General features: G+C 40.0%; 3 protein-coding genes across 3 annotated transcripts; all 3 read left to right on the top strand.

The window, feature by feature from the left end:
* The first annotated feature begins 11 nt into the window (after positions 1-11).
* On the top strand, positions 12-7993 carry LOC142905600 (zonadhesin-like). Its single transcript, XM_076052226.1, has 10 exons — positions 12-228; positions 868-1070; positions 1837-1981; positions 2311-2343; positions 2899-3149; positions 3742-3916; positions 6030-6141; positions 6466-6563; positions 6967-7143; positions 7782-7993. The coding sequence occupies exons 1-10, from the start codon at positions 12-14 to the stop codon at positions 7991-7993; spliced, it is 1623 nt and encodes a 540-aa protein (XP_075908341.1).
* A 117-nt stretch (positions 7994-8110) lies between these two features.
* On the top strand, positions 8111-12790 carry LOC116954616 (zonadhesin-like). Its single transcript, XM_076052249.1, has 7 exons — positions 8111-8860; positions 9190-9222; positions 9587-9837; positions 10432-10606; positions 11092-11203; positions 11528-11625; positions 12011-12790. Exons 1-7 carry the CDS (start codon positions 8605-8607, stop codon positions 12238-12240), a joined length of 1155 nt encoding a protein of 384 aa, XP_075908364.1. The 5' UTR covers positions 8111-8604; the 3' UTR covers positions 12241-12790.
* On the top strand, positions 12456-27249 carry LOC116954490 (zonadhesin-like). Its single transcript, XM_032975042.2, has 15 exons — positions 12456-12465; positions 12710-12948; positions 13158-13305; positions 15682-15798; positions 15971-16033; positions 16237-16350; positions 16676-16738; positions 18572-18685; positions 19004-19066; positions 23052-23120; positions 24654-24901; positions 25452-25626; positions 25987-26098; positions 26424-26521; positions 27026-27249. Exons 1-15 carry the CDS (start codon positions 12456-12458, stop codon positions 27247-27249), a joined length of 1857 nt encoding a protein of 618 aa, XP_032830933.2.
* Positions 27250-27908: the final 659 nt, after the last annotated feature.

A 27908-nucleotide genomic window follows, 5' to 3' on the forward strand; every position in this document is an offset into this window, starting at 1 on the left:
GAGTGGTGTCGATGCCGCTCAGATTGACATCGTATTTCTCGCTTCCATCAGGAGCTTTCAAAGAGTGCCACGCGGTGCTGCCTCCACAAATCTTCTTCGACAACTGCGTGTTCGACCTGTGTGCCACGGGTGGGGACCACGGCTCGTTGTGCCAAGCCCTGCAGGCCTACGCCGACCAGTGCGCCCAAGCTGGGGTCATCGTAACGTGGAGGAACAACACCTTCTGCCGTGAGTGCACCAGCCGATGTGATGTGACCGCCACACTGATTGCCCAGCCATGAAATTTGATTATGATTTGATGGTCATGTGATGGTAAATCTGCTAATCTATAGAGGCCAGATACACCATGCAATTTGAATATGATAAGTCAAATTCAAACCTATCTAGGGTTTTCCACTGCATGGCAGACGCATTGTTAATAGTGCGGGTGTATTATCCATAAATACTCACCATCTGCTTTACATTGGGCGCTACAGATTCTCTGACATTTTAAACAAAGTAGGCTTTTGTGTGATGGTGTTATTGAAATTTGCCAAATGTGCAAAATCGTCTGCCAATTACTCGATCTGGATTACAAATAACAACATTGCTCTTACTGGCAGACTAATTCCGATGACAAGCTGGTGCTCAGTCACCTTGTGCTGCCCAGAATCAGCTGCCAATATCCAGCCGCCTTTGAATATTTACGCGATCTAACCCAAAAAAAATCTGTATTATGGATGATATTGATCACAAAAGCCTACGTGTAAAACCGCCTTTAAATGTTTGAGATAACATGTGACTAAAGTTTTTTGAGTTTCTGAAGTATTTAAGCACCATTGGAAATCAAAGATTATTCAAGATTATTGTTGTGTGTGACACCCACAGCATTCCCGTGTGAACCGGGCAGCCACTATGAGAGCTGTGCCCCACCGTGCCCGGCCACCTGCAGCAACGCAAATCCCCCAGCTGGCTGCAACCAGCAATGTGCAGAGGGCTGTGTCTGTGACGACGGCTTTGTCCTCTCTGGGGACAAGTGTGTCCCTACAGATCAGTGCGGTTGCCTGGATAACAATGGCCACTACCATCCGGTGAGCTAAGCAAAATTACAAACAAAAAACAAACAGTTCTGCGCATGTAGATTCCTATTATATTCCTGTGTTCTGTACTGCCCAACAAGTTGAAGTGTCCTTAATGATGAAATTTGTTTTTTAAGTTATAAGTGTTCTGGTGATGCCACTGCACCGTCACTCCCATATTTTATAATACAGCATCACTGAAGTGACGGCCCAGTAATATTCCTCACTTAAAATGTAAGTGAGAATCTTACTTATTACTGAGATCTTAAATTCATTTGGGACAGTGGCACACACAGCAACGAATAACCAATATGAGATGTTTGCATTTTTTATTTGTCATCTGTATTTAATCTCATTTAACGTCTTTTTAATACAGCTTTTATTTGTACATTTTAATACACCATAACAAACGTATTGTTTCACCATTTCTTCTCGTTCCCAAGCATTGATGAGTACACGTATCTTTTTGTTGCAAATTCCTGAAATCTTAAAGCAACCCATTTAACCGACTGTAAACAGGCAATGGGTTCAGGTATATGGATCTATTCCGAATTATACAAAATATATATGTATTAAAATATATTTTTTGTAATGAAGGCATCTCCATGCTGTGTAAATCACCGTGTCAAGCGTGGAGATCGTTTCACCACTCTTCATCGCACTGCTCCACGAGAGCTGGTGAAAATGGGCTGAGGACTGCTTCAGAGATTACTTTGTGACAGTGTGTTCTGCATTAGAGAGTGCAATGTAGGTAACGCGTGCGTGTTGTGTGTCTCAGATCGGGGAGAACTGGTTTGAGTCACAGGACTGCAGCCAGCGCTGCATCTGTGTCAATCCTGGCAATGTGAACTGTGGGGCCTGGGTCTGTGAGGACGACGAGACCTGCGGTGTGGAGGACGGCATCCTTGGCTGCCATGGCTCAGGTGAACCACTCACTGCAGTTTGTGGATTCTGCTTTTTTCAAAAGTTCCATCGTAGTTGCGCTCTTCATATTCATGTTTCACACCGTGTCTCTCTGTAGGCCACGTTGTCATCAACAAATCTTTAGAGCTCGGGCTTGTTCGGTCCTTGGTCGTCAGATCTGGAACACTCTGCCCTAAGACCTCCGCGTGACCTCTGAGATTCTTCCTTTTAGAAATAGTTTTTGTCCTTTAGCAGCATTGGAGCAGGCAGACACTTTATAAAATCGAATTTTGTTTTGTCAGATGTACTTGGTACTAATCTGTTCTTTTTTTCATTTGCGTCGAAACAGGGCCAACAGTGCCACCAACAACCCCACCAAAACGTAAGAAAGTTGCATCATGAGCATGTTAGCTAAATACATCGCACTACATTAACACATAAAACACTACGCTAACACATCCCACACACTGCAAGAGGATGACATGGTGCAGTGACTATCACATTTAAATTTGGACCCAGTAACCTTAGTTAAATTCCTGCCCATGACTAACTTCAATGGCAACTCATATTTGAACCAATCCTTGGCCCACACTTCACCAACACCCAGTGACCAGCGTAGTTAAGTTTAATAAACAAAAACTCCGCATGATCGACATGGTGTGGGGAGACTTTCATTCATGAATGGATTGACAAAATGTTTTGTAAATTATTTTCTGCATTGTGTATTTACAATATGAAGCTGACTTCGAAGCGTTAAATGGCGATGAGCACCACCCACTCGTTAAAGAAGTTATACACTTTAACTCTGATTATAAATATACATGGATATTCACAGGTGCATACTTTTTTCAAAGCTTCATATTTACATGCCAAAGGCAAAAATGTCTCAAGAATAATTTCCGGTTAAGTCGAAAACAATGCTTTTCTCTTTATTCAGCACCTGGCGACTGCGTGATCACTGGAGACCCTCACTACATAACTTTCGACAAGACGACGCACCACTTCATGGGCGAGTGCACCTACACGGCAGCCATTCCGTGCAACCAGAGCTCCACCCTGCTGCCCCACTTCAACGTGGAGACAACAAATGAGTTCCGGGGCGGCAGCACGGCCGTGTCTTACGTCAAGGAGGTCCACGTGGATGTCTACGGCCACAGGTTCACCTTGGCCAAAGGACGCCGGGTGCTGGTGAGGGTTTCAGTTCATCCTTTAATTGTTACTTGCACAGAGCCAGTGCGTGCCATCCAGAAGCCATCACCACAAGGCACAACACTCTCTCATGCAGTGATATCTCAATAACCATATTGCTCCTCATCGTGATTTATTCATTGTATTGTCCTAAAGCGACTTCCATTGTAAACAAGTTTTACTCCTTATTTAATAATGTCCACGGTGTCACCTGATGCTTGAAAGATGCTACCTTCGCTTTTTTCCCCTATATGTTTGTATCTTGTATTGTTGAAATGATGTACGCAGCGTGGCGTGTCGTCTCATTTTTCTCACTTGTGTGTGAATAAACGAATATATATGTATAACTTGATGGTTGGAAATTTTATTGGGGAGTTGGGAATTGACCTTCTAAAGAAAGACGTAAAATACGTGAATATTCAAGCGATGTTTTTGCCATAATATCTCGATGGATATATGTCGATGTTTATTAAGAATAGTGGATAAAATATTCCTACTTATTCAAAAAAGATATTTAGTTTACGATAATGCACTGTGCATTATTGATCCTCCTGCGAGGTCTCTACATAAATGCTCTTTGTTTTGTTTACAGGTGGATGGGCTGCGTGTGACTCCACCATTCTTCATGTCCGGGGTGTACATCCAACTGAGTGGATCCTACGTTGTGCTCGAGACCGATTTCAATCTGGTTGTTCGGTTTGATGGGAACCACCATGTGGAGATAGTCGTGCCAGGAGAATACGCGGGGCAACTGTGCGGCATCTGCGGTGAGTTGATCTCCTGGGAGAATAACATAATAAGCAGCTGACTGGACAATGTAGCATATTAAAAAATGTCAAGGTAATTGTTTTTGATACGGGAGTTACAGTAAGGAGAGTATGAACAGGGCCTTTTATAAGCCATGCGAATGGACGAATGCATGTACAGTGAGAGAAAAAAGTATTTGATCCTCTGCTGATTTTGTACGTTTGCCCACTGACGAAGAAATGATCAGTCTATAATTTTAATGGTAGGTTTATTTGAACAGTGAGAGACAAAATAACAATAAAAAAATCCAGAAAAACGCATGTCAAAAATGTTATAAATTGATTTGCATTTTAATGAGGGAAATAAGTATTTGACCCCCTCTCAATCAGAAAGCTGAGATTAGGAGCACACTTTTAAAGGGAGTGCTCCTAATCTCAGCTTGTTTCCTGTATAAAAGACACCTGTCCACAGAAGCAATCAATCAGATTCCAAACTCTCCACCATGGCCAAGACCAAAGAGCTCTCCAAGGATGTCAGGGACAAGATTGTAGACTAACACAAGGCTGGAATGGGGTACAAGACCATTGCCAAGCAGCTTGGTGAGAAGATGACAACAGTTGGTGCGATTATTCGCAAATGGAAGAAACACAAAATAACTGTAAATCTCCCTCGACTGGGGCTCCATGCAAGATCTCACCTCGTGGAGTTGCAATGATCATGAGAACGGTGAGGAATCAGCCCAGAACTACACGGGAGGATCTTGTCAATGATCTCAAGGCAGCTGGGACCATAGTCACCAAGAAAACAATTGGTAACACACTATGCCGTGAAGGACTGAAATCCTGCAGCGCCCGCAAGGTCCCCCTGCTCAAGAAAGCACATATACATGCCCATCTGAAGTTTGCCAATAAACATCTGAATGATTCAGAGGACAACTGGGTGAAAGTGTTGTGGTCAGATGAGACCAAAATGGAGCTCTTTGGCATCAACTCAACTCACCGTGTTTGGAGGAGGAGGAATGCTGCCTATGACCCCAAGAACTCCATCCCCACCGTCAAACATGGAGGTGGAAACATTTTGCTTTGGGGGTGTTTTTCTGTTAAGGGGAAAGGACAACTTCACCGCATCAAAGGGACGATGGACGGGGACATGTACCGTCAAATCTTGGGTGAGAACCTCCTTCCCTCAGCCAGGGCATTGAAAATGGGTCGTGGATGGGTATTCCAGCATGACAATGACCCAAAACACACGGCCAAGGCAACAAAGGAGTGGCTCAAGAAGATGCACAATAAGGTCCTGGAGTGGCCTAGCCAGTCTCCAGACCTTAATCCCATAGAAAATCTGTGGAGGGAGCTGAAGGTTCGAGTTGATAAACGTCAGCCTCGAAACCTTAATGACTTAGAGAAGATCTGCAAAGAGGAGTGGGACAAAATCTCTCTTGAGATGTGTGCAAACCTGGTGGCCAACTACAAGAAACGTCTGACCTCTGTGATTGCCAACAAGTGTTTTGTCACCAAGTGCTAAGTCATGTTTTGCAGAGGGGTCAAATACTTATTTCCCTCATTAAATGCCAATCAATTTATAACATTTTTGACATGCGTTTTTCTGAATTTTGTTGTTATTCTGTCTCACTGTTCAAATAAACCTACCATTAAAATTATAGATTGATTATTTCTTCGTTAGTGGGCAAACGTACAAAATCAGCAAGGGATCAAATACTTTTTTCCCTCACTGTATATCGACAGCACAGCTGAGCAAGTACAACATAACAGCCTGGAGAGGCAGCTGTTCGCAGCACAGATGAGGAGTTAGCCAAGTAAGGAAACCACATATGGTGACTAAGAGAGAGCAACGTGACTGCAGTGGTAGCATAAAAGCAATGATGTCGAATGAAAAAATGTACTTCTGTTGTGGGGAGCAATTCCATAAGAGAAAAAATGTCAGCTACCTGTCCATTTTGCACGTATTAATTGCCAAACACAGCGGCCTTCATTGTCAACCATAGAGCATTATCAGCCATACATTCCAACTAAAATACAATCGTTAATAGGCATTCCATTAAAAAGTTATGTTTTGCATGTAAACCATCTAGCTTGCAAATACAGTAATGGAACGACTTGTGTTGTCTTACAGGGAACTTTAATGGAGATGGCTCAGATGACAATCTGAAGCCGGATGGGTCAGCAGCGGCCTCATCCAGCGAGCTGGGAAACAGCTGGAGAGTGTTCAACAGCTCTGATGATGAGTGAGGATCCGTTCTTCTCAACTATTTCCATGCGCGTCTGATAATTACAATAGTGCCATTGCAAAAGCCTCTGGATAATACACGTGGAAGGCATTGGTATTGACAGCCATTCGAGCTCGAGATAGACAAGAAGTGCCAAACATAGGCCCCATGCTTAAATTAGATCTGACTGTTGTGCCACTGATGCTGTATTTGTGTCAGCTGTTTGGGCTATAGTGAGTTATCTTCATGATGATGATGGTAATGACGACTGTGATTATGTTTCAAGTGATATTTTCTCTTTAAACCTCGGTGAGGTTAACCTGCGCGTGTGTTTGTTGACAGTTGCCAAGATGATACCGGGGAAATACCTCCATGTGATGAGAATGACAAGAACCTGTATGAATCGGATACGTTCTGTGGAATAATCACTGACCCTGAGGGTGGGTATTGCTCTCCGTTAACTTCAGCTGTTAACTCATAACTGTGCATGAGAATGGACTTCCTTAGATTGCAGACATTGTGGCATTTCGACTCCATGGAGTTATACCCACAACAAGTTTACCTGTGTGATGGGCTTTCAATTCTAGTTGGCATAATGTTTTTTTGTAATTATTATTGTCACTTTTAAAAGTATGGAGGGTACAAAAATTTGATTACACGTATTATTTTTTCAAAACTCTTTCGCGATCCATGATGAAATTGTTACTACAGATAATTAGCGTTCAAAGTTGTTTTTTGCTATTAATGCGAGCACAGTGCACAAACCATTTCACCGCTGCTGCATCAAGAGGACTGATGTGTGGATGCCGCTAACACTGACATCGTATTTCTCGCTTCCATCAGGAGCTTTCAAAGAGTGCCACGCGGTGCTGCCTCCACAAATCTTCTTCGACAACTGCGTGTTCGACCTGTGTGCCACGGGTGGGGACCACGGCTCGCTGTGCCAGGCCCTGCAGGCCTACGCTGACCAGTGCGCCCAAGCTGGGGTCATCGTCACGTGGAGGAACAACACCTTCTGCCGTGAGTGCACCAGCCGATGTGATGTCACCGCCACACTGATTGCCCAGCCATGAAATTTGATTGTGATTTGATGGACATGTGATCGTAAATCTGCTAATCTATAGAGGCCAGATACACCATGCAATTTTAATATAAGTCAAATTCAAACCTATCTAGGGTTTTCCACTGCATGGCAGACGCATTGTTAATAGTGCTGGTGTATTATCCATAAATACTCACCATCTGCTTTACATTGGACGCTACAGATTCCCTGACATTTTAAACAAAGTAGGCTTTTGTGTGATGGTGTTATTGAAATTTGCTAAATGTGCAAAATCGTCTGCCAATTACTCGATCTGGATTACAAATAACAACATTGGTCTTACTAGCAGACTAATTCCGATGACAAGCTGGTGCTCAGTCACCTTGTGCTGCCCAGAATCAGCTGCCAATATCCAGCCGCTTTTGAATATTTACGCGATCTAACCCAAAAAAAAAATCTGTATTATGGATGATATTGATCACAAAAGCCTACGTGTAAAACCACCTTTAAATGTTTGAGATAACATGTGACTAAAGTTTTTTGAGTTTCTGAAGTATTTAAGCACCATTGGAAATTAAAGATTATTCAAGATTATTGTTGTGTGTGACACCCACAGCATTCCCGTGTGAACCGGGCAGCCACTATGAGAGCTGTGCCCCACCGTGCCCGGCCACCTGCAGCAACGCAAATCCCCCAGCTGGCTGCAACCAGCAATGTGCAGAGGGCTGTGTCTGTGACGACGGCTTTGTCCTCTCTGGGGACAAGTGTGTCCCTACAGATCAGTGCGGTTGCCTGGATAACAATGGCTACTACCATCCGGTGAGCTAAGCAAAATTACAAACAAAAAACAAACAGTTCTGCGCATGTAGATTCCTATTATATTCCTGTGTTCTGTACTGCCCAACAAGTTGAAGTGTCCTTAATGATGAAATTTGTTTTTTAAGTTATAAGTGTTCTGCTGATGCCACTGCACCGTCACTCCCATATTTTATAATACAGCATCACTGAAGTGACGGCCCAGTAATATTCCTCACTGAAAATGTAAGTGAGAATCTTACTTATTACTGAGATCTTAAATTCATTTGGGACAGTGGCACACACAGCAACGACGAACCAATATGAGATGTTTGCATTTTTTATTTGTCATCTGTATTTAATCTTATTTCACGTCTTTTTATTACAGCTTTTATTTGTAAATTTTAATACACCATAACACACGTATCGTTTCACCATTTCTTCTCGTTCCCAAGCATTGATGAGTACAGGTATCTTTTTGTTGCAAATTCCTGAAATCTTAAAGCAACCCATTTAACCGACTGTAAACAGGCAATGGGTTCAGGTATATGGATCTAATCCGAATTATACAAAATATATATGTATTAAAATATATTTTTTTGTAATGAAGGCATCTCCATGCTGTGCAAATCACCGTGTCAAGCATGGAGGTTGTTTCACCACTCTTCATCGCACTGCTCCACGAGAGCTTTGTGACAGTGTGGTCTGCATTAGAGAGTGCAATGGAGGTAACGCGTGCGTGTTGTGTGTCTCAGATCGGGGAGAGCTGGTTTGAGTCACAGGACTGCAGCCAGCGCTGCATCTGTGTCAATCCTGGCAATGTGAACTGTGGGGCCTGGGTCTGTGAGGACGACGAGACCTGCGGTGTGGAGGACGGCATCCTGGGCTGCCATGGCTCAGGTGAACCACTCACTGCAGTTTGCGGATTCTGCTTTTTTCAAAAGTTCCATTGTAGTTGCGCTCTTCATATTCATGTTTCACACCGTGTCTCTCTGTAGGCCACGTTGTCATCAACAACTCTTTAGAGCTCGGGCTTGTTCGGTCCTTGGTCGTCAGATCTGGAACACTTTGCCCTAAGACCTCTGCGTGACCTCTGAGATTCTTCCTGTTATAAATAGTTTTTGTCCTTTAGCAGCATTGGAGCAGGCAGACACTTTATAAAATCGAATTTTGTTTTGTCAGATGCACTTGGTACTAATCTGTTCTTTTTTTCATTGGCGTCGAAACAGGGCCAACAGTGCCACCAACAACCCCGCCAAAACGTAAGAAAGTTGCATCATGAGCATGTTAGCTAAATACATCGCACTACATTAACACATCAAACACTACGCTAACACATCCCACACACTGCAAGGGGATGACATGCTGCAGTGACTATCACATTTCAATTTGGACCCAGTGACCTTAGTTAAATTCCTGCCCATGAAGCTGACTTCGAAGCGTTAAATGGCGATGAGCACTACCCACTCGTTTAAGAAGTTATACACTTTAACTCTGATTATAAATATACATGGATATTCACAGGTGCATACTTTTTTCAAAGCTTCATATTTACATGCCAAAGGCAAAAATGTCTCAAAAATAATTTCCGGTTAAGTCGAAAACAATCCTTTTCTCTTTATTCAGCACCTGGCGACTGCGTGATCACTGGAGACCCTCACTACATAACTTTCGACAAGACGACGCACCACTTCATGGGCGAGTGCACCTACACGGCAGCCATCCCGTGCAACCAGAGCTCCACCCTGCTGCCCCACTTCAACGTGGAGACAACAAATGAGTTCCGGGGCGGCAGCACGGCCGTGTCTTACGTCAAGGAGGTCCACGTGGATGTCTATGGCCACAGGTTCACCTTGGCCAAAGGACGCCGGGTGCTGGTGAGGGTTTCACTTCATCCTTTAATTGTTACTTGCACAAAGCCAGTGCGTGCCATCCAGAAGCCATCACCACAAGGCACAACACTCTCTCATGCAGTGATATCTCAATAACCATATTGCTCCTCATCGTGATATATTCATTGTATTGTCCTAAAGCGACTTCCATTGTAAACAAGTTTTACTCCGCATTTAACAATGTCCACGGTGTCACCTGATGCTTGAAAGATGCTACCTTCGCTTTTTTCCCCTATATGTTTGTATCTTGTATTGTTGAAATGATGTACGCAGCGTGGCGTGTCGTCTCATTTTTCTCACTTGTGTGTGAATAAACGAATATATATGTATAACTTGATGTTTGGAAATTTTATTGGGGAGTTAGGAATTGACCTTCTAAAGAAAGACGTAAAATATGTGAATATTCAAGCGATGTTTATGCCATAATTTCTCGATGGATATATGTCGATGTTTACTAAGAATAGTGGATAAAATTATTCCTAATTATTCAAAAAAGATATTTAGTTTACGATAATGCACTGTGCATTATTGATCCTCCTGCGAGGTCTCTACATAAAATGCTCTGTGTTTTGTTTACAGGTGGATGGGCTGCGTGTGACTCCACCATTCTTCATGTCCGGGGTGTACATCCAACTGAGTGGATCCTACGTTGTGCTGGAGACCGATTTCAATCTGGTTGTTCGGTTTGATGGGAACCACCATGTGGAGATAGTCGTGCCCGGAGAATACGCGGGGCAACTGTGCGGCATCTGCGGTGAGTTGATCTCCTGGGAGAATAACACAATTAGCAGCTGACTGGACAATGTAGAATATAAAAAAATGTTAAGGTAATTTTTGTTGACACGGGAGTTACAGTAAGGAGAGTATGAACAGGGCATTTTATGAGTCAGGCGAATGGACGAATGCATGTACAGTGAGGGAAAAAAAGTATTTGAGCCTCTGCTGATTTTGTACGTTTGCCCACTGACAAAGAAATGATCAGTCTATAATTTGAATGGTAGGTTTATTTGAACAGTGAGGGAGCAATTCCATAATAGAAAAAAATGTCTGCTACCTGTCCATTTTGCACGTATTAATTGCCAAACACAGCGGGCTTCATTGTCAACCATAGAGCATTATCAGCCATACATTCCAACTAAAATGCAATCGTTAATAGGCATTCCATTAAAAAGTTATGTTTTGCATGTAAACCATCTAGCTTGCAAATACAGTAATGGAACGACTTGTGTTGTCTTACAGGGAACTTTAATGGAGATGGCTCAGATGACAATCTGAAGCCGGATGGGTCAGCAGCGGCCTCATCAAGCGAGCTGGGAAACAGCTGGAGAGTGTTCAACAGTTCTGATGATGAGTGAGGATCCGTTCTTCTCAACTATGTCCATGCGCGTCTGATAATTACAACAGTGCCATTGCAAAAGCCTCTGGATAATACACATGGAAGGCATTGGTATTGACAGCCATTCGAGCTCAAGATAGACAAGAAGTGCCAAACATGGGCCCCATGCTTACATTATATCTGACTATTGTGCCACTGTTGCTGTATTTGTGTCAGCTGTTTGGGCTACAGTGTGTTATCTTCACGATGATGATGGTAATGACGACTGTGGTTATGTTTCAAGTGATATTTTCTCTTTCAACCTCGGTGAGGTTAACCTGCGCATGTGTTTGTTGACAGTTGCCAAGATGATACCGGGGAAATACCTCCATGTGATGAGAATGACAAGAACCTGTATGAGTCGGATACGTTCTGTGGAATAATCACTGACCCTGAGGGTGGGTATTGCTCTCCGTTAAGTTAAGCTGTTAACTCATAACTGTGCATGAGAATGGACTTCATTAGATTGCAGACATTGTGGCATTTCCACCCCATGGAGATATACCCACAACACGTTTACCTGTGTGATGGGCATTCAATTCCAGTTGGCATAATATTATTTTTTATTATCACTTTAAAAATATAGAGGCTACGAAATTTTTATTACACGTTTTCATTTTCAAAACTTTTTCGCGATCCATGATGAAATTGTTTCTACAGATAATTGGCGTTCAAAGTTGTTTTGCTATTAATGGGAGCACAGTGCACAAACCATTTCACGGCTGCTGCATCAAGAGGAGTCGACGCCGCTAAGATTGACATCGTATTTCTCACTTCCATCAGGAGCTTTCAAAGAGTGCCACGCGGTGCTGCCTCCACAAGTCTTCTTCGACAACTGCGTGTTCGACCTGTGTGCCACGGGTGGGGACCACGGCTCGCTGTGCCAGGCCCTGCAGGCCTACGCCGACCAGTGCGCCCAAGCTGGGGTCATCGTCACGTGGAGGAACAACACCTTCTGCCGTGAGTGCACCGCCTGCTGTGATGTCACCGCCACACTGATTGATCAGCCATGAAATTTGATTCTGATGTGATTTGATGGACATGTCATTGTAAGTATGCTAATCTATGGTGGCCTAAATAAACGATTCAGTTTTAATATAATAAGTGAAATGCAATCCTAACTAGGGCTGTCCATTGCATTAGACGCATTGTTAATAGTGCGGGTGTATTAACCATACACGGTTCACTTTACATTGAATGCTACAGATTCCCTGACATTAAACAGAGTATGCCGTTGTGTGCTGATGTCTTGATCCAAACTTGGCAACTTTGTAAAATTAGCTGCCAATTACTCAATCTGGATTACACATAACAACATTGCCCCTTACTGGGAGACTAATTCCGATGATTGGCTGGTGCTCAGTCACTTTGTGCTGCACAGAGACAGCTGCCAATATCCGGTCCCCTCCAAATGTTTGAGATACAATGTAACTGAAGGTGTTTTGAGTTTCTGAAGTATTTAAGTACCATTGGAAATAAAAGATTATTCAAGATTATTGTTGTGTGTGACACCCACAGCATTCCCGTGTGAACCGGGCAGCCACTACGAGAGCTGTGCCCCACCGTGCCCGGCCACTTGCAGCAACGCAAGTCTCCCGGGTGGTTGCAACCAGCAATGTGCGGAGGGCTGTGTCTGTGACGACGGCTTTGTCCTCTCTGGGGACAAGTGTGTCCCTACAGAGCAGTGCGGTTGCCTGGATAACAATGGCCACTACCATCCGGTGAGCTAAGCAAAGATATGTATGTAAATCCCTATCCTAGGCTTTGTGTTTGATTCAGGCCAACACAAGTTTGAATCTTCCTTAATTAAGAATCGGATTTCATGTCACAGTCAAAAGCATTCATGTGTTTTTTTTTATTTACTCGTCATCATAATAATAGCTACAAGGTCAACTGAGATGTTTCTAAAGACATTGCATTTGTATCTCAGCTCGGGGAGAGCTGGTTTGAGTCACATGACTGCAGCAAGCGCTGCATCTGTGTCAATCCTGGCGGCAATGTGAGCTGTGACGCCTGGGTCTGTAAGGACGATGAGATCTGCAGTGTGGTGGATGGCATCCTTGGCTGTCACACACAGGGTGAGTGCTCCCTGCGTGACTTTTCAGTCTACATATGATGCTCTGAAACATTGTTCTCCAGGTCTAGATGATGACACTCCAAAACTGTACACTAATTTATTCAGTGTAATGGTGTGGAGGGGTTGCCCGGATAAAACTAAATATGGATAATTCAAAACATATAAATTATACAAAGACATATTTCTGAGTTAGATAGAATGGGGATGAATAAATAATATTGTGACTTCTCTAGCGCCGTAACATAGCAAGCCATTGGAAGGTTGCTGAACAGAATGTATGTAGAATGTGTTCCTTATCTTTATTGTTTCATAAAATAACAAGTATTTTTGCTGACATGTTGAATTATTGCCCTAACCTATGCAATAATTCATCATGAAACAGGGGTAGCTCGGAATTCAACCAGCCCACACATAAAACTTAAAATATTTTTGTTACAATCAAGGATAACCTGCCCACACATAACGAGCTTTAATTGTATTTGTGTCCAAATTATTATTAATTGTCTCTGACCAAAGCACTTTAAATGCACCCCATCAACTTATATGTTGTCAGCTAAGCAGCATTGAGCCTGATAAGTTCTTGGATGGGTGACCAGCAAGGCTTGGGGTTATAAGAATGCCATAATATATAATTATTGTCACCTCTTGTGTGTGTGGGTTATCTCGAGGTACTCCGGTTTCCTCCAACATGGCCAAACTTAAAAAAAACTCTCTTGAAACTTAGTGAGCCTTTCCTGAATGTATGATTGGCATCCTTTTTTTTAAAGAGATGGATAGGCACTGTATGTCTTTCGTGTAAGCATCAAGATCCAAGGCTCTGGCTTACATTTGAAGACACTCACCTCTGTTTCATACATTATAATACAAGAACTGCCCGCATGTGTTCGTGGGATATAACTTAAGTGATTTGCAAGTGCTATTTAGATAGCTTAATATTAATTTCCCAATGCCAATCTCTGGTCTACTTTAAATCAACAACATTAACAACAATGTTATAACCACAACCATAACCACATTCTAACCACAACCATAAGCACATAATTTCAACTATAAACGCATGATCAGAACTACATTATAAGCACATTATGACCACAACCATAAGCACATGATAACCATAATCATAAGCACATTATTATTTAAACCACGAGAACATTATAATAATAACCATAACCGCATTACAACCACAACCATAAGCACAACAATGCATTGGAAACTGGCCGGATTACAAATTTCACCACCAAATCCAGACCGTACCAAATGAGCCTGAGCGCAAAGTGGGGGAGAGGGTAGGATGCATGCGAACATTGCTGAATTAAAAAAATGCCAATGTGTCTGTTTCAGCACTAGTTAATGTACAATAATAAATACATGGTATTTATATTTTTTATGTATATTCGCATACCTTTTTTCACTATTTTCTCGGAATGCCCTCAGCAAGAGACCATGTTTTGATTTTTATACATGTAGCGTTTGAGAGATGGATAGACGAATGGATACATGTGAATTTTATATATATAGATAGAAATAGACATCATTAGACCTCCTTTGCCAGTACCAAAATGTAATAATAGGGTTTTTTCCCTTTTTTCTGGCAACAAAACTGAAACCTTTTTACGAGGATTCATGTCTGCATTAACCACAATACCTGCAGTCAAAATGCAAATAAAAAACATACTATGATAATATACGCCTTTTGGCGTTATCTGGTCGAGCACCAATTGAGTCGAGGCTCAAAAGAAAGCCGTCCCTTGGTGTGGACCAATCAGTTTCAAGGACAATGCATATATTATCATAGTATGTTTTTTTTGCAGACATGAATCCTTGTAAAAAGGTTTCAGTTTTGTAGCCAGACAAAAGGGGAAAAAACCCTAGAAATAGATATCTTAGTGTGTATCATGCATGTGTTTAACAACAAAAATGTAACTATTTAAATTTACCAAAGGAATTACAAACGAATGGCTGAGCATGTTTTTATAACAGATTCATGTAAAATAGACAATATTTTTTTTTGTGTTTGAAAGGAGTGTCAGGAATGATGGTGGAGAGGTTTTGTGAGAAAAGTGGGGTAAAAGCCTTCGAAATGTTTAGGACACTGGATACCGAGTGAATGGGCTAAAAAAGGACATTGCACCCATGCCACAGTCAAGTGAACTACATCAGCATATCCAGAGGGCATTGATACATCCCCAGCAGTGTATTCTAAATGGCAGCTTGGATATATTTTGAAGTCATTTACTTTGGCAAATTCAAAGACAATATGTAACATATTTGACAATTTACCATGAAAAGGACAGCATTCTCACAACTCTGTATTAATACCAAATACACATTTGCATGAAATATTTTCATCAACTAATTCGCTATGTGGTATCATCAGAGTCTACACCAGCACCAACTCCATCAGCACCAGCTCCTCCACAGTCAACAGATTTACCAGCGACTGAATTTCCAATACCAGCAACAAGGTCACCGTCAGCAATATCATCACCACCAAGTAAATATACCAAATACAGCACTTAATACATTGTTTACTATCAGACAACATGAAAAATGTCACTATGAATATTTGTTTAGCAGCACTAATATACATTTCTTATGAAATCTTAATTCAAAAATCCTCAAGAGCTAATTGATGACCTGTATATTACATTTCTTACACAATAAAGGCACCGATGCCCCATCATTAGAATCAACATCAGCACCAAATCCTCCAGCAAAATCGACACCAGGTAAATGCACACAATACAAATATGACATTGAGATCACAGCATAATATGTATGACATAAATATCACAGCACCGTAACAATACATGATTTACCACCAAACATCATTGTTATAATAAAAGGGTTACGATTATAAAAATCAATGCAATACAATCCTGCACAAATAATGCACTTCTTACTTGCGTGTAACATTCTCTATGTAATGAAGGCACCGAAGCCCCTCCTTTCGAATCAACACCAGCTCCTCCACAGTCAACAGATTTACCAGCAACTGAATTTCCGACATCGACAACAAAATCACCATCAGCAGCGTCAACACCAAGTAAATGCACCTAACATAAACATGACAATACTACAGCACTACATCAAGATCTTTTATAACGAAGCATAATTCATTTTGCCGCAATAATAAATACAATTCAATATTTTTTAAATGTACAAAAACACTTGACAACTTAGCTTAAATATGAACGGCTTTCACAAAAAGAAACCACTTTTCATGCAAAAACAGGTTTGCAATAGAATACGTAACAATAATTTCACAAGACTGATTACAATTTCAATGCTGATGGATGTCTTCTTCACAACGACTACTGAAACGCCAAAAACCTATAGATTTCCCTGCTGTGTTCTTTGCTCTTTAAAAGGCACTGATGCGCCATCGTTAGAATCAACATCATCACCAAATCCTCCAGCAGGATCAACACCAGGTAAATGTACCCAATTCAAAGATGACATTGAGATCGGTAGTACAACAACAATACAAGATTTACCATAAGAGATAATGTGTTTAAATTAATTCACAAAAATAAGCTCATTATTTTCAATTGTTCATGATGATGAACTTTAATGCAATACAGTACTCCATATATAATTCACTTCTTACTTGTCTGTAACGTTGTTTATGCAATGAAGATACTGCAGCCCAAATATTACAATCAACTGAACCAATTCCTCCAGCTCCACATTTACCAACATCCACACAGTAATCGACCACATTCCTATCGGCACCATCCAGGTAAATTAAATTCACAGTGTGCAAATGACAAATTGATGGTAAGGCCCCATAGTAATCCAACATGTCACACAAATACCACATTGCCATGTTCATGTTAAAATGTTATTTGCAAATAAAATTGTTTTAACCAAAATAGTACGACATAATGCACTAAATAGTCAAATGAAAAAATATCATTACTTTAATACATAGTTAAAATATCTGCTTTAATTCGTTTAATTTAGGAAAGGAATCTTTCACAGTTTGAAACCAACCGATTATCCCCTCATTCTATGCAAAAATGTAACAATTCCTAAGGCTATGTTCAATCAATTGGTCAAAAAAGAGTTACTGTAAATATTGTTATAGCAACAAAAATAGATGCATTTAAAAATGTAATGCAATTTTCCTCAACAGCTAATTGGTGACCTGGCCATCACATTTCTTACACATTGAAGGCACTGAGGCCCTATAATTAGAATCAACATCAGCACCAAATCCTCCAGCAGAATCGACACCAGATAAATGCTTTCAATAGAAAATATGACATTGAAATCACAGCACACTATACGTATGACATTGACATCACAGCACTGTAACAATACATGATTTACCACCAAACATTGTTATAAACAATAATAGGGGTTTTCCCTTTTTTATGGCAACAAAACTGAAACCGTTTAACTCGGAGTCATGTCTGCATTAACCACAATACTTGTGGTCAGAATTGTGGTTCATACAGACATAATTCCTTGTGGTCAAAATTGTGGTTAATGCAGACATGATTCCTTGTAAAAAGGTTTCAGTTTTGTTGCCAGAAAAAAGTGGAAAAATACTCTTTGGTTCTATTGGGTAAAGTCACGTAGGTGAAAATAAAATAACAAAAAATCACGACGTTTCGGCCACAACACAAGCGGCCTTCATCAGGTGAAGGGACGAGACTGTCTAGAGGACAGCGCTGGAGTGGGAGAAGCCACGCTTAGATCACGACCTTTAAGCTTGTGATCGCGGCATGAGTATGGATCCTAGCAGTCATGAAAGCTTTAAATCTAGAATTGATAACCTCTATGGGGAGGGCTTTCACCTTTCTGTTATAGCTTTTAACAGACAACGGGACAAGAAGTCGCAACTCATCGAGACGCTGACCTTCCTCAAAAGATGCCGCGATCACAAGCTTAAAGGTCGTGATCTAAGCGTGGCTTCTCCCACTCCAGCGCTGTCCTCCAGAGAGTCTCGTCCCTTCACCTGATGAAGGCCGCTTGTGTTGTGACCGAAACGTCGTGATTTTTTGTTATTTTATTTTCACCTACGTAACTTTACCCAATAGAACCAAAGAGTATGGATCCTAGCAGTCACGAAAGCTTTAAATCTAAAGTGGAAAAACCCTATTATTATATTTTGGTACTGGCAAAGGAGGTCTAATGATGTAATTGTTATAAACAAACATAATTTTTTTAAAGGTTCACGAGAATGAACATCAACACAATACAATCCTGCACAAATAATTCACTTCTTACTTGCTTGTAACATTCTCTATCTAATGAAGTCACTGAAGCCCCTCCTTTCGACTCAACACAAGCTCCGGCGCAGACTACAGATTTACCACCAACTGTATTTCCGACATCGACAACAAAATCACCATCAGCAGCAGCAACACCAAGTAAATGCACCTAACACAAACATGACAATACTACAGCACCACGTTAAGATCTTTTGCAATGAAGTATAATTCATTTTGCCGCAATAATAAATACAATTCAACTTTTTTTTTAATGTAAAAAACACTTGTACACTTAAAAACTGAAATATAAATGGCTTTCACAAAAATAAACCACTTTTTATGCAAAAACAGATTTGCAATAGAATAATTTCACAAAACTGATTACAATTTCAATGCTGATAGATGTCTTCTTCACAATGACTACTGAAACGCCAAAAACCTATAGATTTCCCTGCTGTGTTCTTTGCTCTTTAAAAGGCACTGAGGCGCCATCATTAGAATCAACATCGGCATCAAATCCTCCAGCAAAATCGACACCAGGTAAATGCATTCAATATAAAACATGGCATTGAGAACACAGCACAGTATATATATGACATTGAGATCACAACACCATAACAATACATGATTTACCACCAAACATCAACACCAGGTAAATGTACCGAAAACAAAGATGACATTGAGATCGGTAGTACAACAATACAAGATTTACAACAAGAGATAATTTATATTCTTAGTTTTTTTCGGTAAAGTCACGTTGAAGAGAAACAACAAAATAATAAAATATATATAAAACAATAAAAAATTCTCACGACGTTTCGACCATAACTCAAACGGTCGTCTTCAGGTGTGTTGGTTCGCATAAATTTATGCGAACCAACACACCTAAAGTCACGTTGAAGAGAAACAACAAAATAATAAAATATATATAAAACAATAAAAAATTCTCACGACGTTGGTTCGCATAAATTTATGTGAACCAACACACCTGAAGACGACCGTTTGAGTTATGGTCGAAACGTCGTGAGAATTTTTTATTGTTTTATATATATTTTATTATTTTGTTGTTTCTCTTCAACGTGACTTTACCGAAAAAACTAAGAATATGAATTACTGCAGTCACGAAAGCTTTAAATCAAAAAGAGATAATTTGTTAAAATTAATTAACAAAAATAAACTAATTGTGTTCAAACGTTCATGATGATGAACTTTAATGCAATACAGTACTCCATATATAATTCACTTCTTACTTGCCTGTAACGTTGTTTATGCAATGAAGGCACTGTAGCCCAAATATTAGAATCAACTGAACCAATTCCTCCAGTTCCACATTTACCAACATCCACACAGTAATCGACCACATTCCTATCGGCACCATCCAGGTCAATTAAATTCACACAGTGCAAATGACACATTAATGGTAAGGCCCCATAGTAATCCAACATGTCACACAAATACCACATTGCCATATTAATGTTAAAATTTAATTTGCAAATACAATTTTTTAAATAAAAATAGTACGATACAATGCACTAAACAGTCAAATGAAAAAATAAAATTACTTTAATACATAGTTAAAATATCTGCCTTAATTCGAATTGGAATTTAGGAAAGGAATCTTTCACAGTTTGAAACCAACCGATTATCACCTCATTCTATGCAAAAATGCAACAATTCCTAAGGCGATTTTCAATCAATTGGTCAAAAAAGAGTTACTGTAAACATTGTTACAGCAACAAAAATAGATGCATTTTTAAAACGTAATGCAATATTCCTCAACAGCTAATTTGTGACCTGGCCATCACATTTCTTACACAATGAAGGCACCGAGGCCCTATAATTAGAATCAACATCAGCACCAAATCCTCCAGCAGAATCAACACCAGATAAATGCTTTCAATAGAAAATGACATTGACATCACAGCACTGTAACAATACATGTTTTACCACCAAACATTGTTATAAACAAACATTTTTTAGGGTTCAACGCAATACATTCCTGCACAAATAATTCACTTCTTACTTGCGTGTAACATTCTCTACGTAATGAAGGCACCGAAGCCCCTCCTTTCGAATCAACACCAGCTCCTCCACAGTCTACAGATTTACCAGCAACTGAATTTCTAACACCAACAACAAAGTCACCATCAGCAATATCATCACCAAGTAAATATACAAAATCAAGCACTTAATATATTGTTTACTATAAGACAACCATAAATATTTGACTGTGAATTTTAGTTCAGCAGCACTAATATACATTTCTTATAAAATCTTAATTTAAAAATTATCAAGAACTAATTGATAACCTGTCTGTTACATTTCTTACACAATAAAGGCACTGATGCCCCATCATTAGAATCAACATCAGCATCAAATCCTCCAGCACAATCCACACCAGGTAAATGCACCAAATACCAATATGATATTGAGATCACAGCACAATACATATGACATTGAGATCACAGCACCGTAACAATACATGATTTACCACCAAATACCATTTTAATTAAAGGCTCACGATTATGAACGTTAATGCAATACAATCCTGCACTAATAATTCACTTCTTACTTGCGTGTAACATTCTCTATGTAATGAAGGCACCGAAGCCCCTCCTTTCGAATCAACACCAGCTCCTCCAAAGTCCACAGATTTACCAGCAACTGAATTTCCAACACCAACAACAAAGTCACCATCAGCAATATCATCACCAAGTAAATATACAAAATCAAGCACTTAATATATTGTTTACTATCAGACAACATTAAATATTTGACTGTGAATTTTAGTTCAGCAGCACTAATATACATTTCTTATAAAATCTTAATTTAAAAATTATCAATAACTAATTGATGACCTGTCTGTTACATTTCTTACACAATAAAGGCACTGATGCCCCATCATTAGAATCAACATCAGCATCAAATCCTCCAGCACAATCCACACCAGGTAAATGCACCAAATACCAATATGATATTGAGATCACAGCACAATACATATGACATTGAGATCACAGCACCGTAACAATACATGATTTACCACCAAACACCATTATAATAAAAGGCTCACGATTATGAACGTCAATGCAATACAATCCTGCACAAATAATTCACTTCTTACTTGCGTGTAACATTCTCTATGTAATGAAGGCACCGAAGCCCCTCCTTTCGAATCAACACCAGCTCCTCCACAGTCTACAGATTTACCCCCAACTGTATTTCCAACATCAACAACAAAATCACCATCAGCAGCGTCAACACCAAGTAAATGCACTCATTATAAACATGACAATACTACAGCACTACATCAAGACATTTTACAACGAAGCATAATTCATTTTGCTTGTAATAATTAATACAATTCAAGGATTGTGTATATACCATTACACTCGTGCACTTAAAACCACAAGCATAAACCGCTTTCAAATATTATAAAATACAGATCAATAATTTCACGAGACTCATTAAAATTTCAATGCTGAAAGATGTATTTTTCACACAGCAAATGCTGTGTTTTAACTTATTTAACCATTTCTATAACACATTAAACATTATTAACGGTGGCATGCAATGAGACCATTTCAAATAATTCCCCCGATGAATACACACATTTGTTAAATTGGTGTAATAACGCCTTAGTTCCAGATGCATGTTCTTTAAGAAATGTACATAGAAAATTAATGGCACCAACAGTTGTGATGACTTTTAAACCTTTTGCACCACCCAACTAGACTTCAACTTGAGAAAAACACATGACCGAACTGCACACCTAATCTGTAAATTTCAGCTGATTTAATATTTTCCATTAACATAAACTTCATGACAAAATCCTGTCTCATAGCACATGACAAACATAACACACCGTGAACTGCCATCTTATAATACCCAAACTGCTTTGCGCATCTGCCATGTCATTTGACATGGGAATTTCCAGATGTTTCCACGACCACTTGTGTTATTTTATGATTATCTGAACAAAAAAGTGCATGTTAATATCTAAGCATCCTTTATAATACAGGTATCCATGGATTTACAATAGGGATGCATTCTTAAAAAAACACGCATAAAACTAAATTTCGTGAATCAGAATTACTTTTTCCATCCATTTTATACAAAAAATGAGGGATGTGTTTTGGGCAATCATTCCAACTCTACTCTTAACCTAAAATATACACCTATATCACCTTTCACAATCCAACAATAATAACAATGAATAATATAAATATTAAAACGATTGAATAATACATTTAGAAGAAAAATAATGTGCCTTTTCAGGGAACTCACGAAAATATATGAGTGTTGGAATGAACGTAAAGATGATGTGGAAGCGTTACTGTTGTACTGCAAGGATACCGCGGATGGATGATGCAACCTCCCTGATGCTTCTCGTTTGATCTCATTGCGCGTGCCGTTTGAAATTTCGTGAACGCAGAATTCGATTTCGTTGTGTGAATAATCTAAAAGTGTCCATGATTCGTTAATTCTGTAAATGCGACATTCGTAAACCAAACATTCCTCCCATTAGAATCGACGCCCGGACCAACTCGTCCACCAACAAGCACGACCACGACCAATACGACTGCAGCTCCTCCAAGTAAATACTGCAACACAGCACCCGCTTTGGTATATGCCAGTGACTGAGACAGTGTCTTATATAGAAATGGATAGGCTGATGGCTTTATGTATGTGGGAAACCTTTTCTTTCAGTATGCATACGTCACTTGGAAAATAATTGATGACTTGGGTCAGACCTGATTTGATCTTAATCAGATCTGAATCAGATTTTACAACTCATCAGATATTCTTAGTTCTTTCGGTAAAGTCACTAAGAATATGAATTACTGCAGTCACGAAAGCTTTAAATCAAAATTTAACTCATCAGATGTTCAAGTCCAGTTTTACTGTCTGAATAGGACCAAATTCTATCCCCAGTTTAGTAACAAAGGTATACATTACTGAATAACTATTTTCCTTTTTCACAATGTGATAACTTTGGGGGGACACAACCAAAAATCACACCAGGATATGTGTTTATATATCAGGCAGTTATTGCAGTTTGATTGGTTCATGATGACATAAAGAGGCAAACGAGCTGGAGAGGAAAGTTACCAAACAGTGCATATTACACTATCAGTGATAGATCAGCAAAATGGAAACTGACAATGAACTAAAAAGTCCATAAATAAGCACGGAGTGGTGCATGCTTGATATTACACAAGAAGAACCAAATAGAAGCACATGGATCAGAGAACATATGCCAGTTGAAGTTTACGACTGAATTTGGATTATAACTCAATCTCTGGGTTGCCGAGGAGTGTCTACCATTTAATACTATTTTTGTGTGGTTGTCTTGATTTTATACAATGCTCTCATAGCTCAACAATTTTAGATTATTATTTGATTAACATAAATAATGTATAATTAAGAATCATTTCCATTACTTTATTCGTATAGCATTACTCTTTGGTTCTTTCGGTAAAGTCACTCTGTGTAGCTCTGTGTATCTATGTTGTGTTTCTCTCTCTGTGTAGCTCTGTGTATCTGTGTTGTGTGTCTCTCTCTGTGTAGCTCTGTGTATCTGTGTTGTGTGTCTCTCTCTGTGTAACTCTGTGTATCTATGTTGTGTGTCTCTCTCTGTGTAGCTCTGTGTATCTGTGTTGTGTGTCTCTCTCTGTGTAGCTCTGTGTATCTATGTTGTGTGTCTCTCTCTGTGTAGCTCTGTGTATCTATGCTGTGTGTCTCTCTGTGTTGTCTCTCTCTCTGCTTGTGTGTCTGTCTGTGTGTCTCCGTGTCTGTGTTTTGTCTCTCTCTCTCAAATTTAGTTCTACCTGATGACGGTTGCTTGTGTTGCAATCGAAACGTCGTACTCTTATTGAATTTCTTTTATTTCTACGTGACTTTACCGAAAGAACCAAAGAGTAATTCCTGCAGTCACAAAAGCTTCAAATCAAGTTCGTATAGCATTGTGGCTACTTGTACCAGATATAATATGACCAGTCCATCAAGATGTGATAAGATTATGTTTACTTAAATTGTGAAACATCCAATTCTGTATCTGACGAATCGTGCACCACTCTGCATCATATGCCACTTTTGTGAAAAAATACATTTTATTCTCTATTTCCAGAACCTGGCGACTGCGTGATCACTGGAGACCCTCACTACATCACGTTCGACAAGACGACGCACCACTTCATGGGCGAGTGCACCTACACGGCAGCCGTCCCGTGCAACCAGAGCTCCACCCTGCCGCACTTCAACGTGGAGACAACAAATGAGTTCCGGGGCGGCAGCACGGCCGTGTCTTACGTCAAGGACGTCCACGTGGATGTCTACGGCCACAGGTTCACCTTGGCCAAAGGACGCCGGGTGCTGGTGAGGGTTTCACTTCATCCTTGAATTGTTATTTGCACAGAGCCGGTGCGTGCCATCCAGGAACCATCAACCACAGAGCACAACACTCTCTCATAGTGCTGCTCTCTCAATAACTTTAATGTTCATTATGATTGCTTCGTTGCAGTTCCTTCCATTTTCATGCTATTTTTACTCTGAATTCAACAATGTCCTTAATTGGGGGTTCGGAATTGACCTTATAAAGAATTACCTAAGATATGTGAACATTCAAGCCATGTAGAAGGGAAATAATACAAATAAAACGTAATATTATTTTATTATTTCCCTTCTACGTGACTTTACCGAAAGAACCAAGAAGATTAATCCCTGCAGTCACGAAAGCTTTAAATCGAAATTCAAGCCATGTTTATGCTATAATACATCTTTGGTGGAAGAATGTCGATGTTTATGTAGAATAGTCGATAAAATTAGCATAATGAATAACAACAATCATTTCTGTACTATAATCTACCATGCATTGCTGATCCTACCATGATGATTCTACATAAAATGCTCTGTGTTTTGTTTACAGGTGGATGGGCTGCGTGTGACTCCACCATTCTTCATGTCCGGGGTGTACATCCAACTGAGTGGATCCTACGTTGTGCTCGAGACCGATTTCAATCTGGTTGTTCGGTTTGATGGGAACCACCATGTGGAGATAGTCGTGCCCGGAGAATACGCGGGGCAACTGTGCGGCATCTGCGGTGAGTTGATTTCCTGAGAGAAGTAACACAATAAGCAGCTGACTAGACGCTTGTAGAATGCATAACATCCCAACGTGATTGTAGTTGACAGACTATGCAGGCGTGAAGATAGTTGTAATCTATTTTTTTCCCATTTGAATATATTCATTTAAAATCCGAGTTCATAAGGACAAAAGTACAGATGCCTCAGCTAAACAGGCTACAGATACGTAATTATTTCTAATTACGTGGTATCATATAAAAAAAAGAGAATAAGTGCTTTAACTTTCTACAGTAGAATTTCAGTGATTTTAAATTGTTTTACATGTAAACCATGTATATTGAAAATCGTATATTACAATGCTTTATGTTGTTTTACAGGGAACTTTAATGGAGATGGCTCAGATGACAATCTGAAGCCTGATGGGTCAGCAGCGGCCTCATCAAACGAGCTGGGAAACAGCTGGAGAGTGTTCAACAGCTCCGATGATGAGTGAGGATCCGTTCTTCTCAGTTATCTCTATGCGTGACTGCTAATTACAACAGTATCATTGCGAAAGCCTTTGTGAAATTACGCGTGGAAGGCATTGGTATTGAAAAGGAATTAGATCTCCAGATAGAAAAAAAAGTGTCAGAATGAGCCACACAGTCACATTAGATATGACTGCTGTGCCGCTGAGGGTATATGTATGGGTGTAGCAGTTTGGGCTACAGTGAGTGATCATGATGGTGATGGCGATATAGACTGTTACTGTTTTTGTGTTGATGTTTTCTGTTTTAAACTTGGTGACATTAACCTGCGTGTCGTTTGTTAACAGTTGTCAAGATGGTACCGAAGAAATACCTCCATGTGATGAGAATGACAAGGACGTGTATGAATCCGATTCATTCTGTGGAATAATCACTGACCCTGAGGGTGAGTATTGTTGTCTGTTATATTTAGGTGTCACTACACGTTTAGGATTGGTTACTCATAACTCCACATAAGATTGGACTTGATGAGATTGAAGTCATGGCATTTCCACTAAATGTCTGTGTATCATTACAAGTTTAACTGTGATAGCTATTTGAGTCTGCACATTCATTATTTTGTGCCATTTGTATTATTATCTTATCACTTGAAAATACATTTAGACGTCAAAGCTCTTCTACAAACAGTTTTCTTCTGAACTCTCTTATAAGCCACGATAAACATTCCTGAACATAATGATGTGACATGATACGTTGTTGCTCATAATCTATATTAACTAAATTAACTCCGGTCACTGAATTCAGAGTGCAGGACGCAAACCACTGTATCACCATTTCCCTAAATACTGCAATCCTGTAGCCATGAGATGTTTGTAAAAGCAATTTGTGTTGAAGAGGATTGATGTGCCAATGCTGCTAACACTGACATCGTATTTCTCGCTTCCATCAGGAGCTTTCAAAGAGTGCCACGCGGTGCTGCCTCCACAAGTCTTCTTCGACAACTGCGTGTTCGACCTGTGTGCCACGGGTGGGGACCACGGCTCGCTGTGCCAGGCCCTGCAGGCCTACGCCGACCAGTGCGCCCAGGCTGGGGTCATCGTCACGTGGAGGAACAACACCTTCTGCCGTGAGTGCAGCGCCCGCTGTGATGTCACCTACCACACTGATTGCTAGGGATGTTGCAATTAATTAAGGTCTATAACCTGAGTTCAAAGCCTGGTTTTAGTCACCCTTGGTTCCAATAGGATCTCACGAATATGAAGTTGATGGTTGTTGCACATCATTTGGTTTATTTACAGTTCTTGAGAATGAAATATATCAGTTTGTAATAAAACAAAAAATCTCATGATGAAATATATTTTCTTAACCATTCGAAAAAAAATACAGTATATATTTGTTTTTTACAGTTCCAAGTATTATTATACCACAAGTCCTTAAACCCTCATCTATACGCCAACCAAAGCTAGTTTGGTAGCTCATATCCCACAAGCTGATTTTGCCCCTCAAAGATATAGAATAGACAAAACAAATTGAATGAGTTTGCAGCATCACTTGAAGGGAATACAAAACTCAAAAGAAAACAGCTCTTCAATTTTGATTTAAAGCTTTCGTGACTGCAGTAATTCATACTCTTAGCTCTTTCGGTAAAGTCACGTTGAAGGGAAACAATAAAATAATCAAATATATATTTTTATTTTATTGTTAAATATATATTTCATTATTTTATTGTTTCCCTTCAACGTGACTTTACCGAAAGAGCTAAGAATATGAATATAAAAACAGCTCTTATCTTGTAGGACTATTTGTTTGAACCTTCACGTTGGTGCCAGGCT

The sequence above is a fragment of the Petromyzon marinus genome, chromosome 55 (assembly GCF_048934315.1).
Source record: "Petromyzon marinus isolate PM22_M1 ecotype Great Lakes invasive population chromosome 55, UKy_Petmar_22M1.pri1.0, whole genome shotgun sequence".
In the NCBI taxonomy this organism is placed as follows: domain Eukaryota; kingdom Metazoa; phylum Chordata; class Hyperoartia; order Petromyzontiformes; family Petromyzontidae; genus Petromyzon; species Petromyzon marinus.